The sequence below is a fragment of the Crocuta crocuta genome, unplaced genomic scaffold (genome assembly GCF_008692635.1).
Source record: "Crocuta crocuta isolate KB4526 unplaced genomic scaffold, BGI_CrCroc_1.0 scaffold39, whole genome shotgun sequence".
NCBI classification, from domain to species: domain Eukaryota; kingdom Metazoa; phylum Chordata; class Mammalia; order Carnivora; family Hyaenidae; genus Crocuta; species Crocuta crocuta.
The window spans coordinates 9,250,245-9,264,119 of record NW_027533334.1 but is presented as its reverse complement, the minus strand read 5'-3'; the positions used below and the strand labels follow the sequence as shown (position 1 = coordinate 9,264,119).

The 13,875-nt window shown below is 41.7% G+C and overlaps 1 protein-coding gene across 1 annotated transcript in view; it reads left to right on the top strand.

The window, feature by feature from the left end:
• Positions 1 to 12,331, top strand: part of SDC2 (syndecan 2) — a 104,395-nt gene extending 92,064 nt beyond the window's left edge. Inside the window, exons 3-5 of the mRNA XM_077748180.1 lie at positions 3,704 to 3,837; positions 8,875 to 9,010; positions 9,926 to 12,331. Of these exons, the coding sequence (XP_077604306.1) occupies positions 3,704 to 3,837; positions 8,875 to 9,010; positions 9,926 to 10,089 (434 nt within the window). The 3' untranslated portion in view covers positions 10,090 to 12,331. The remainder of the gene's footprint in view (positions 1 to 3,703; positions 3,838 to 8,874; positions 9,011 to 9,925) is intronic.
• Positions 12,332 to 13,875: the final 1,544 nt, after the last annotated feature.

Below are 13,875 nucleotides of genomic sequence, written 5' to 3'. Positions count from 1 at the left end.
CTTGAAAGCTTTTAATGGAAAATTTTTCATTTGGCATTGAAAACCTTTTTTTGTAAGGAAATGATTCATTGTAGGAGCGAATCAAGCATAGTATGCGTCACACTGTGACAGGAAATCAGGTAGGCTGTTATCAAGAGCAGTGTGTTTCTGGAGCCGTCAGTATTGACATATTTACATACCATTTTATATGTACAGCGCTTCTAGTATATGTTCCACTCAGTCCTCCGAGACTTCGTTCTTCTCCCCACCTCACACATGAAGACGCTGATGCCAGCATTCCTTGCCAAAGGTCAAAGCTAAAGATGCCAGAGCCAGTCCTAGATGTGTTTTTAATGCCAAATCCCATACATAGTTTGGATATACCCTACCATTTCTTCTCTGAATATGATGAGTGTGCGTGCTAAAGTTGAAGGGCGTAGTTGATAGAATAAAATATTTTAAAATGTGAAATTGAAAACAAAAACAAAGCCAACACTGTCCAAGCCGCTTGCCCTGTCTATGACACATCACCTCTTCCGAGCTGCCTCTGTCCTTCTGCCATGATTCCATGAGGAATTCGGAGGTATTCGTGATTCGCTCCTGTCTGAGGAAGCAGGTTAGTTTGAGTTACATAGTTTTGAGTTTGTGTTTGTTTCACATCTGACAGATGATCACCTTAAAAAAGAATATTGTATTTGAATGTCAGAAATTCGTCAATGCTATTCTGGTAAAAAGGCAAAAATAAAAACAAAAAAATTGTGCCCAGGTGGCAGTCAGCGGTTAGTTACACGTTGAACAAATACTGGATTGGAGCCTGTGTGTGGGGAGGAGATTCTGTGAGGCAATCGGAGAGCAAACAGATGCAATCTCTTGACCTTACAGAGCTTCTAGTCTACCAGTGGAGATTTCAGTCAATAGTTACGTAAATAAATGCAAGATTACAAATTTGTTATAAATGCAATTACACTAAGAAAGGTGGTACGAAAATCCATTTAACAGAAGACTCTGGCATAAAATGGAAGGGAGAGTATCATGAGGAATGACCTTTGTGCTAACGTCTGGAGGTGAATTAGGAATTAGCCAGGTGACGGCTTCTGGCAGGAGATCAGGGGACAGCAGGGGAAAATGAGGCTCAAGGAGGCTGGAAAAATGAGCCAGGGCTGGACCACGCCAGGCTGGGCTGAGGAATTTCCTGTACATCTTGAGCAGTGGAGTCCCACTGTAATGGTTTTAAACAGAAGGATGACAGGGTCACAGCCAGTTTGTGAGCAGTGGCCTGGAAAGGGGGCTCCAGAAGAAGGCAGTTACAGTGGATTGTGGACAGATTACGGTGGCATTGGACACCACCAGGGTGGTGGCCCTGGTACTGTGGAAAGGTGTTAAAGTGAAGACTTATTAGAAAATAAAACCAGTAAAGCTAGGGGATGGATTCAGAATGGGGGTAAGGAAGAGGAAGTCAGAGTTGTGATTTCCAGGAATGGAGGCATTTTCATTCGAGTGAAAATGTCAAGTAGATGAGTGGATGTGTAGGTCTGAATTTCAGAGGAGTGGTTATGCTAATGATATACACTTATGTTTCATTTGTATTTAGATGGTAATTGAAGCCATGAATGTAGGGGAGGGAGAAAGTGTAGAGTAAGGAGCAGAATGGAGCTGACGCTTAAGGAACTCTGATATTTGAATTCTATGTCAAAAAAAGCCTAAGCCTGCAAAGGAGACTCAGAAATAGCCCAAGAGATGAGGGGGGAAAGGTGGGAAGTGAAGTCCTAGAAGCCCAAAGATGTTAGATCCAGAAGGAGATGATAGCTGACCAGTGTCCATTGTCCAGTGGTGCTAGGAGGTCCAATTACGTGAAGACCTATCTGGAAGATGCCTTTGGATATGACAGTGTGGAGGACATTGGTGACCTGATTAACAAACAGCACTGAGAGCATGATGACAGGGAAAGTCTGACTAGAGGGGGTACAGATAGCTGGTGAGCAAGGGAGCTCATGAGGACCCACAGCGCCACTGGAAAAGTCTTGGCTGTAAAAGAGCAGAGAGAGGACAGCAGTTCCCTCAGAGAATAAAGGGTCTGATGTGGGAGAGTGTTCCCTCTCTGTTGTTTTGTTGTGCTTAAATATGGAGAACATAGAGGCGCCTGGGTGGCTCAGTCCGCTAAGCCAGGTCAGTTCGGCTCAGGTCGTGATCTCGTGGTTCATGAGTTCCAGCCCTGCATCTGGCTGTATCAGGCTCTGTGCTGACAGCTCAGAGCCTGGAGCCTGTTTCAGATTCTGTGTCTCCCTCTTTCTCTGCACGTCCCCCACTCATGCTCTGTCTCTATCTCAAAAATAAATGTTAAAAAAAAAAAAGAAATGAAATGAAATGGAAAATGTAGCATGTTTCAGCATAGGAAAGGAAGAAGTCTCCTGCACAGGAGAGTTTGAACATGCAGATGAAAGAGGAGACACTTGAGAGTGGTCAGGATAATACTACAAAAAATGCCAGGCTTCCCATAGACCCTTTGGAAATCACTTCATCGCAGTGAAAACTGCAGAAAAGTTAAGTGTGGAATTTTTTTTTTTTAACTTTATTTATTTGGGGAGAGAGAGCACAAGCAGGAGAGGGGCACAGAGAGGGAGAAAGAATCCCAGGCAGGCTCCATGCTGTCAACACGGAGCCCAATCAATGTAGGGACTTGAACTCATGAACCATGAGATCATGACCTAAGCCAAAATCAAGATTTGGAGGTTCACTGACTGAGCCACCTAGGATCTCTTAAATTCTGAATGCCTGAGAATATTTTGAAAGTGCATGGCCCTGTCAGTGTCTACCCTGAACAGTACCATCTGACGATATAGAAATCTGTTTTGTGCGAGATGCTGGCGAGGATGTGGAGAAACAGGCACCCTCTTACACTGTTGGTGGGAATGTAAACTGGTACAGCCCCTCTGGAAAACAGTGTGGAGGTTCCTCAAAAAATTAACAATAGAACTCCCCTATGACCCAGCAACAGCACTGCTAGGAATTTACCCAAGGGATATAGAAATGCTGAGACATAGGAGCACATGTTCATAGCAGCACTCTCAACAATAGCCAAAACATGGAAAGAGCCTAAGTGTCTATCAGCAGACGAATGGATCAAGAAGATGTGGTTTATCTATACCATGGAATACTCATGGCAATGAGAAAAAATGAAATCTGGCCACGTGTAGCAACATGGATGGACCTTGAGGGTGTTATGCTGAGCAAAATCAGTCAGGCAGAGAAGGACAAATATCATATGTTTGCACGTATAGGAGGATTAAGAGGAACTTAACTGAGGAACAAGGGGGAAAAGAAGGGAGGAAACGGTGGGGGAAAGGGAGAGAGGCAAACCATGAGAGACTCTTGAATGCTGACAAAAACTGAGAACTGATGGATGGAGGGGGGAGGGGGGATGGGCATGGAGGAGGGCACTCGTGGGGATGAGCACTGGGTGTTATGTGCAAACTAATTTGACAATAAACTATTTGTAAAAAAAAAAAAAGGAAGAATGAAAAAAATATAAAATATTCCATTAATACATCTTATTAAAGTATATGAAAGCCATATCAAAGTATATATTTGATTATATAAAACATTTTGAAATTATATGAATTTGGAAGAAAATGTATTACTAAAATAAATTTTACTCATTTAAAAAAAAAAAAGAAATCTGTGTTGTGATTCGTGTGCTCAGCTCCTCTTTGCTTGTTTTCTCCAGGAGCTGATGAGGATGCAGAAAGTCCAGAGATAACGACGTCCCGGCCACTTCCAAAGACAGGGTTCTCTAGTGTTGTTCCCAAAGTGGAAACCACGACGTTGAAGATCCAGAACAAGATACCTGCTCAGACAAAGGTGTGTTTGTCTTGCATTGCATTACCAGGTTATTGTAAATGCGTCTTTTTAAAAATTGCACCGAATGTTCCTTTTGAGAAGCCCCATTTAAAATTATGTGAGGACAAATGGTCTTTTCCTCATATTGCTGTAAATGGCTCTTTCTTACTCTCTATGGTTGTTTTGACATTTACCCACCAACTACTTCGTCGTTGTTGTTGTTAAATAGACTTTGTTCTTCAGAGCAGTTATAGGTTCACAGCAAAATTGAGTGCGAAGTACAGAGAGTTCCCATGTGCCCCTGCCCTCACACAGGCACCACCTCGCCCCGGAGTGGGACATTTGTTACAGTTGATGAACCTACACTGATACGTTATTTTTACCCAGAGTCCATAGTTAACCTTCGGATTCACTCATGGGGTTGGCCTTCTGTGGGTTCTGACAGATGTACCATGTATCTGCCATTACAGTATCATACAGAATATTTTCACTGCCCCTTTATCTCTCCTGCCCCCCTTCCCACCCCCTGGAAAGTACTGATCTTTTTACTGTCTTCATAGTTTGGCTTTTCCAGAATGTAATAGAGTTAGCACTGTACAGTATGTAGCCTTTTGAAATAGGCTGCGTTCGCTTAGCAATATGCATTTAAGATTCCTCCATGTCTCTTATAGCTCAGTAGCTCACTGAGTATGAAGTAGAAACACTTCGTAGCTCTTCTACCCACTACTTTTATCACCCAGGCCTAGCTTATCTATGGATATTTTTTATAAGGTGCTAAGGGTCTCACAGCCCAGTTAAGAAACAGTATCTTTTGTTTGTTTGGGCTTAAGCCAAGAAAATTTGTTTTCAGTTCGTAAAGAATTTTTTTCTGAGTTAAAACCATTGTGAACTTTACACATGCTGAAACATGTTCTGGAATAAGGAAACTCCAGGTACCTGTCTCATTCAGTTATTTCTGAAAGTCTCCTCAGGCCCGTCATCAGTGGTATACAGACTTTGACGTCTTTCAGGGATAATGATGAGTGTGGTTACGTCTCAATGTATTCATTTTGAGGGCTGATTTATTAAGAAATAAGGTCTTTGGATTTAGAGCCAAAGTACTAGTTGTTGAAAACTGTGAGACTGGTGATTTTTGGCCTTATTTTCATTGTATTGTAATTAGCTGACCACCAGCTAGTGGGTCAGCTATTTAAGTTGGAAAATGCATATGAAAGTCTGAAGAAGGCCTAGGCTTTAAATTCTGGATCTGGTCAAATTTCTTAGCTCCTCTGAGCCATTCCTCATGAGTCTTTGAGAGGATTAAATGTGGGTGCCTATAGCATGGCCCCTGAGACCCAGTAAGCATTCTGTAAGCCTTGATTGAATTTGGTTAGAGCAATCACCAAAGACGCATTACAACTTCAGTAGGAGGCTTTGTGGCAGACTGCTTATGAAAACTTAGAACACAAGGGTCCCCTCTGAGAGCTCATCCATCTGTTGGTCTGAAACGAGCTGTTGCCAAGCTTTAGTAGGAGACAAGATGTGGAGGGCTGTTCCACGAAGGTAGTGACACTGACACGTCTCTTCTGCAGAAAGAAGCGCCCCTCTGAGGGCAGGAACACATGATGGCTTCCCACACTTTCATGCTCCTCCCTCCCCCTCCCGCCCCCCGCCGCCTGGGAACAGGACAGTGAAGGACAGAGCTGGATGCATTTCTGCATATGTGGAGGGGTCATGTCCAACCCTCCCCAGACTGGAGTGAGCTCTGTAGGATTAAGAAGAGCCGAATACTGTTAGTACAGATTGACTTCGCAGGCCAGGCGAGAGGACAGAAAGAAGAAGGTCCCTGAACACAGGCACACATACTAGCATGTGCTGGCTCCACGTGTGGGGGCTGCTCTGCCAGTGTATTGAGTTGAACGAATAAAAGAAGGAAGGAAGAAGGGGAGGAATGCAGGGTAACTGGTGCCATTGGTGGGAGCTTGGGGGAGGGGGCCCTCAGAGGGGGGGGCACAGTTCTCCAGTGTGGCTGTGGAAAGATGCATTTGGCGTTCCCGCAGTTTTATTTGACCACTTGTCATAACTGAATCTCTCGGGACCGTTAGGACCCACTGGCTTGAGGCAAGAAACCCAGTTTTGGCTTTCAGTGATAAAAGTTGTACCCTAAACAAAACCTAATGTGACAGTAGAGTTCCGGTCACTTGACAGGAATGGATTTAAAATTGATTTCAATTTTTAAAAATGGGCTTTAAGGAATTAATTGTGTCAGGTCTAGATAAAGAAGATAGATGTTTGGCAGATGAGCTCAGATATTAAGAATCCCCAAACATTTTAATATATGTACATTCCTGGCATCATTCATGTTCAATGGAGTGATCATTCATTGCTTCATGAGAGATTTATTGCATGCTACTCATTATTCTAGGTACTGATAATGATACTATTGATAATTAATAATAATGATTTAATTTTCTTAGTTCCACAGTACCGCTAAGTTAAGCATTGCCTCTAGGATACCATTAATGTCGACTTTTGAAAGGGTCTGACGGTGGCATCAGCGTCACTGTTACAGATATCCTATCTAGTTAGTTGTAAATACAACACAGTTGTTTGTCGAAGCAGAGCATTGCTTGTCATTGTTTACTTCCGGTACATTTCCAAGGCATACAACCAACCAGCCGTGGATGCCACAGATCTTTTCTTGACTTCATTGAATCATCTATGCTCTCTCTTTGTAATTTCATTTTGCACGTATCTCCAAGAGTTAAGGTATTTCTTTTTGTAATTTCATTTTGCACATATCTCAAAGAGTTAAGCTATTTCAGGTTAGTTCCATACCGTAGAAAGAATCCTTCTGACTCAAACCCCTACTCCTATACAAGAAAACATTTCAATTTAAAGGATAAATGTTCCATCCAGAGCAGAGGAGCTTGTGCACTGATGGACTGTCCTGTAAGAAGATGGTGGCCCCAGTTCTCTGGGGCCTCCTGTCCCCACACCCAGAGACCCGTGAAATACAGGCTCCTTCCTGGCTGCTGGATCAGAAGTGGAATCTGAGGAAAGTGTGTCAACTCTTACAAATAATTAGAGACTCAAAAAATCTGAGGGGAATTCATGTGATTTGTCATAATAACAGGACAGAGATGATATGGAGAAGTTAAATAGAGTCTCTAATATCACAGTAGCTACTATGTACTGACCACCAGACTTGCTTACCTTTTCCCTAGTCGCAAACCTGAGTATCCAGCTGGTTGATTCTCTCTTCCCTTCCTTAACCTCTGGTAGCCTTGCTACTGAGCAGCAAAAACGGTGTACTAGATTAGAGCCCAGAGGATCCATTCTCTCAGCTGTTGAGCTATCTGTCCGTCCACCATGCCACCAGTTAGTAACAGGCTTTCCATGGGAAGAATTGAGAAAAGTCCGGCAAAATCCTGCTGGTGAGCTTCTTTCTTCTGCTTTCCTTTGGTACATGCAGCCCTGGGAAGACCTTTCATGTTTTCTTCTCTCAGTAATGTACAACCTAGTGATTGTGTGCCTGTTGGGTACATGTTGTGGCCTCTGCTTTCTGTAAGTCGTGGCATGTTGAGGTTTAAGGCAGCACAGGGTTTCCTGCAGCTTTGGGAGAGTGTGACAGACTTTGTTTATCACACTTGATTATGTGTATACTGTTTTCATTGGAAGCCTAGTGCTCCGTCCACTAAGGCAGGGACCTGTGACCTCACATACTCTGGAGTTCAGATGGATCCACCTGGTCTGGTTAGTGATCCTTCCTGGAAATACCAGTGACCTCAAGGCACCCCAAAAAGGTGAGGTCTTTTCTTTTTGTGTGTAGGCTTGAGTAGACTTGAGTCGGTGGCTCCCATTTTGGATGAACCCTGGCCTTCAGAAAGCAACCAGTCACTTAACTGGACCACAGCTGAGAGTTCTAATGAAAATGGACTTGGCTGTTTGTAGGAAGACTAGTAGAGCTGATAGAGATCATTGTCTACAGCAATAGCCAATGCAGTTGGCAGTGTTGTCATCAGTAGTACTGTCATCAGTAGTGTCGTCAAGAAGAACTTCAGCCTGGTAGTTAGAAGTTGCTGCAAGGACACGAGTGTGATGTGATAAATACCTGAGCAGGGCTGTGGAAATGGGGAGCTGACGAAGGCACTTAATTTGAGAGAATGGTGAAAAGGCGAGTTGACAGGACTGTGACATGGTAAAACATACAATTTGAAATGTGCTCAGATAACTTCGGGGGCCCAAAAGAACGGCTGGTACCATGCATGGAAATAGAAAAGAAGATCAGTGTTATCAGTGTAACCCAGAGCTACAGCCAGGGGTCAGTTAGTGTCCAGCAGGCTACTGCATGGTTGGGATTAATGCTGACTAGAGATGAGCTTCTGAGAGTTACCGTCTTGGATTTGAGCTGCAGAACTGTGGAATACCCAAGAACCAGGGAGGGGCCTTCACTGAACGGATGCAGACACCAAGGTGCAGGAAAGTGGTATGACTTGGTCTGGATTACACAGGAGCTGCTTCTAGAACCCAGACTCCTGAAGTTCTAGTTCAGGGTTTGCTGAAAGTTTAAGAGTGAATAGGGGGGAGGGGAGCATTACAGATAAGCCTGGGGAGCTACTCTGCAGGGTGATAGCAGGGAGAGCCTTGGAGAATACCTGGAGGTAAGGCCTAGAAGGAAGCTGTCATCACAGAGCCCCATGTGGCAACGAGACGAAGGGATAAGAAGACTTGGGGCCATGTTCTTGGGTTGGTGCAGCCAGAGAGAGTTGTAGCCTGAAGTTAAAAGAGTGGTAAGAAAACAGATCTTATGAAGTGTCAGCTAAAACAACCTAACCGTGTCATTAGGGTTATTATGAACTCACTAACTGGCCATTTTGCCTATACCTGTGATGGGTGTTACATGAAACCATGAACAATGGGGGCCCATGAACTTGCCCCTCGGTGATTATTCCAGATCTATCCCAAACTCGTTGTTTTAGAAAAAAGAAAAGCCTTGGAAAATCTTATCTATTGTGTCTTCTTTCCAGCACATTAAAAAAAAAACTCTTTACAATCTTTTCTCTTTTCTGATATCAGTCACCTGAAGAAATTGATAAGGAAAACGTTCACCTCTCTGACTCAGAAAGGAAAATGGACCCAGCTGAAGACGACACAAATGTGTACACTGAGAAGCACTCAGACAATCTGTTTAAACGAACAGAAGTCCTGGCAGGTGAGTAGCCCGGTGGGGGCCTGGTGGGAAAGTCCTTAAATAGGCCTATTTGGCTAAGTGATATTCAGAGGTGTAGGCCAAGCTTGCTGAATGTCACCTTCCTGCTGAGAGCAGTCTTGAGGGCCTGTCTCATTCCAGAGTGAGAGACCAGAGTTAAGCAAATGTTGCCTTTATTTTCTGTCAGCAAATTCATCCTACTGCCTGGTGCAAGAAGAAGAAAGTTAAGAACTGAATTGGTCCAGAACAACTGGGGGAGGGGTGGGGGGCGGGATTGAAGCCCTATGGGTCCTGCTTCAAGTCCTCCTGTTACCAAAATAAATTCAAGAGAAGGAAAAATTCTTCATGGGGAGGGCAGTTGACACCAACAGTGCCCAAGGCATTAAGAATGCTGTCTCAAATTGTAGCTTAGCTGATGGAAGTATTTACTATTTGATTTTAAAGGGGAAGATTTGCAAGACTTAAGAACACTTAGTCCTTGAAAGGATAGTCCCAAAGCCAAGACCAGAAAGGAAATTTGCTTGCTTTTTTTCATACTTACCCTTACAAAGCTTAAGTCCGTTATATCCTGTTCTGTGTCTTCAGTGAAAAAGCAATTAGAAGATTAGCCTATGAAATGTGAGTACTGAGAACACGAAGGAATTTTAGAGTATGGAATCCGTTGAGGCCCCAGCCAGATTTTTCCTCCTGAGGCTTTTGGGTGATATTAATACTAATCGAAGAAAGTATTGTACCTTTCTTGGGAATGTCAGACTTGTGTAATTACCCTGTTGCTTCTTTGAATCTCATTTTTAAATGTTTTGGGGTTTTTCAGATGGAGCCCTTTATAAAAGTGTAAATAGATGGGGCTTGGAAGAGTTCATTTCTGCAACCGTTGAATCCGTCCTAAAAGTAATCTTCCTTTTTGGCATGTTTCAGCTGTCATTGCCGGCGGAGTTATCGGCTTTCTCTTTGCAATTTTCCTTATTCTGCTGTTGGTGTATCGCATGAGAAAGAAGGACGAAGGAAGTTACGACCTTGGAGAACGCAAACCATCCAGTGCTGCATATCAGAAGGCGCCTACTAAGGAGTTTTACGCGTGAAACTCCCACTTAGTGTCTCTATTTATGAGATCACTGAACTCTTAAAAATAAAGCTTTTGCATAGAATAATGAAGATCTTTGTTTTTTGTTTTTCCCATTAAAGAGCCATCCCGGCACTTTAATGATAAAATCCCAGTGTATTTAAAACTTTTCATGTATTTCTTTAGAACAACATAAAATTAAAACTTCACATCTGCAGTGTTCTGTGAATAGCAGTGGCAAAATATTATGTTATGAAAACCCTCTATGTTCATGGAATTGGTTTAAACTTCTATGCGCAAATACAAAATGATCGTTTTTATCCTACAGTTCGAAGATGAAAGCTGTTTTAATTTGTGTCTGCGTGTCTCTGATTGACCTTACCAAGTTGGTCTTACTTTGTTAATTTATCTGTTGTTCCTCTCTCCTCTGCGCTTCCCTCTTGTCCCCTTGAAAGCAAAACAAAACTCTATGCCTTTTGTAGCTGTTACGGTGCAATTTGTCTTTGGATAACTCAGATAATGGTAATTTAGTGTATATGTGATTTTCAAATATGTAAACTTTAACTTCCACTTTGTATAAATTTTTAAGTGTCAGACTATCCATTTTACACTTGCTTTGTTTTTCATTACCTGTAGCTTCAGGCAGATTTGCAACAGCAAATTAATGTGTAAAATTGGATTATTACCACAAAACTGTTCAGTCATAGCTATCTAATCAGATCTTCTTTTGGGAGGATTTGATGTGAGTTACTGACAAGCCTCAGCAAACCCAAAGATGCTAACAGTATTTTGAGAAGTTGCTGCAGATTCCTTTGGCCACTGTATCTGTTAATTTCTTGCAATTTGAAGGTACGAGTAGGGGTTTAAGGAAAAATCAGTTTTTGTTCTTAAAAATGCATTTAAGTTGTAAACGTCTTTTTAAGCCTTTGAAGTGCCTATGATTCTATGTAACTCGTTGCAGACTGGTGTTAATGAGTATAACAGTTTAAAAAAAAAGTTGGTATTTTATAAGCACAGACAATTCTAATGGTAACTTTTGTAGTCTTACGAATAGACATCAATTGTAATTTGGGAACATAAAAACTACTGAATAAATCATGTGGCCTGATATTGAAAATGTCACTGTTATAAATTTTGTACATTTTCGATCAAATGTACATCTCCCCTTTGCAAATGACCATCTGCTCTCAAGGATGATGTGGGTTTGATTTCTCAGTGTTCCATATTAGTGTCTGTAAATCAAAACCAAAGAGCTCATCGATGAGGCTGTTTATTACCAGATTCACTTCTGAATTGGCCAGAGGAAATCTGAGTGTATCCTCTGTGTGTTTGGGTGTAGATATTGGAAGACTGCCAGGGAAGGAATAGTGGAGTTTGCAGCCTCTGTAGGATAGCTGATGGCAGCATTGAGAGGGATCCCTGCTTTTGCAAATAATTTTAGGAGTATAAATTCCAAAGTACCGAAGGGGACTCTCCTGATGTCGGTATCTAAGGTTTTGTCTTATAGACTGAAGACTGATTTACCTTAGAAACTGTGCTCCAGATCTTTCCTGAAGCTTAAGGGAAGAACTAATAGACGGAATGCCATAGTTCACACCGTAGGGAAGGGAAAAAGGCAGGAAGGCTCCATGCATTAAAAGGAGGGCCTCACTGCTGAGCATTGAAATAGCCAGAAAGCAGGGGTGCCTGAGGAGGAGATGGAAGTATGAGGGTACCCTGCTGGGTATTTCCTTCGAACTGAACATTTCCTTTTCTGTTTAACCATAAATTTTGTTTTAATGTGTGAGCCGCCCAAGTAGGAAGAAGACCGCAAAAACAGCAACCCTTTCAATACATAATATACTTTATTAATAGTCTGAATACTACTTCATTTAGAGACCGTTCCTGGAATTGCCACATAACTCCTTAAAAAAAAAAATTTAAGCAGCACTCGGAACAGTGTTTACTTAAATTCCTAATGGCCTTAATTCTCAAATTCCTGTCCCATCACTTACAGAGTCAGTCCACTTTGGAGTGATTAAAAGGAAGTTCTAGCACCTTCTAAAGTTGCACAATATCCCTCGATTGCAGAGGTTAAGAATGTAGTGGGTATACCTCTAACTGTGCAAAAGCATAGTGAAATTCAGTTCGTAGAATAACAACTGCTTGGAATATCCATGCCAAGAAAAGAAAGTTTCTGGCAAATATTTTGTCACTGCTGTAAAGCAAAATATTTGTTAAAGTGCCAAAATAAAGTCTGTCATGCTGAAAGTAAAAAATCATTGTATAGACTGACATCCAGTTTTCTTCAACTGTATGCTTTCTGCCTAGTTTTTATTTTTTATTTTTAAGATGCAGCAAATAGTACTATAAGAAGTGTTAGTAACAGTTACCAAGTTCAGGAAATTTTTGGTAAAATATAAACATTAAAGCCAATATGAAAATTTCCTGTTTCCTTAACCACATGTAAGTGATTTCCTTTGTGTGGATGTGGCTTTGTGTTTGAAAGACTTGCAATATTGAAATTGCCCCATTTTCAGTGGATGGGGAAAGTGCCATGCGCTCATGGTGTGTGTTTTTTGTTTTATTTTTTAAGTTATGGCCGTAGGTACATAGTACCTGAACTTCATGATGAGGTCCTGGTTAATAAAATTGAATTTCAGTAGGATAAGATAGCAGAAATTACTGTCTATTCACATTGGAAGTTGATAGTTTCAGATTGAATGTTAGTGGAATGGTATTTTGGCGATTCATTTTTGCAAGTGAGACAAAAGACCCTTGCTTATTGAGAATATAGTCTGTTTTTGTAGGGTCTAGGAGGTTAACCTAAATTAGTAGAACACAATTACCTTATTCTGGTTGCCTGAAGGAATGTGAATGTCCTGCAAAGGATGCTAGATCCTGCAAGGATGAGGGAGTAAATAACAGCTTCCTGGTTTTTAGGAGCTTGCTTCTTCAGTGTCTTAGACATTTCAAAAATGCATGGAAAATGTTTAAGTGAGGAGCAAAAATATAAAGCCCAAAAATATTGCGGGGTGAATTTTATGATCACAGTTCTTTACAGCTTTATTAGAATTGTATCATGGGATGGTTGAAAATATTTTTAATGTGATTTTAAAAGACGATGACCTAAAAGAAAATTTTTAATGTTTATTTTTGAGAGAGAGAGAAAGAGAGAGAGCGCCTGAGTGAGGGAGGGGCAGAGAGAGAGGGGGACACAGAATCCGAAGGAGGCTCCAGGCTCTGAGCTGTCAGCACAGAGCCCAATGCAGGGCTCGAACCCATGAACTAACTGGGAGATTATGACCCAAGCTGAAGTTGGACACTTAACCAACTGAGCCACCCAGGCGCCCATGAGAGGCAATGACTTTAAGCAACATAATCTCTAACTTGAACTTCCAAGTTCTAAGCCTTGGCAGACATTAGTGAGACCCTAAGAAGTTTTCAATTAACATTAACCAAGTCAGATGATAAATGTAGTTTGAATTGAGTAACCATGGAGGTGTTTTTAGTGCTGCTATTCTGTTACAATAGTGAAAGTTGAGATTTGGCTATTTCTGGGAAATCAGCTTTAGCGGGCATGGGAAACTTATTTTTTTTTCTTAGTTTATTGTCAAGTTGGTTTCCATATAACACCCAGTGCTCATCTCTACAAGTGCCCTATTCCCACCCACCCCCACACCCCACCGAATAGAAAAACTGTGTGCCAGTTAGTGGTAAAAACAGTATCAAAATGAATTTTGTCCCATGCTGTTTCCTAATTCTGGATGACTTCACCCTTAGGACTTATGGTTCTAAGATTTCATTTCTTTTTATCTGTTGCATA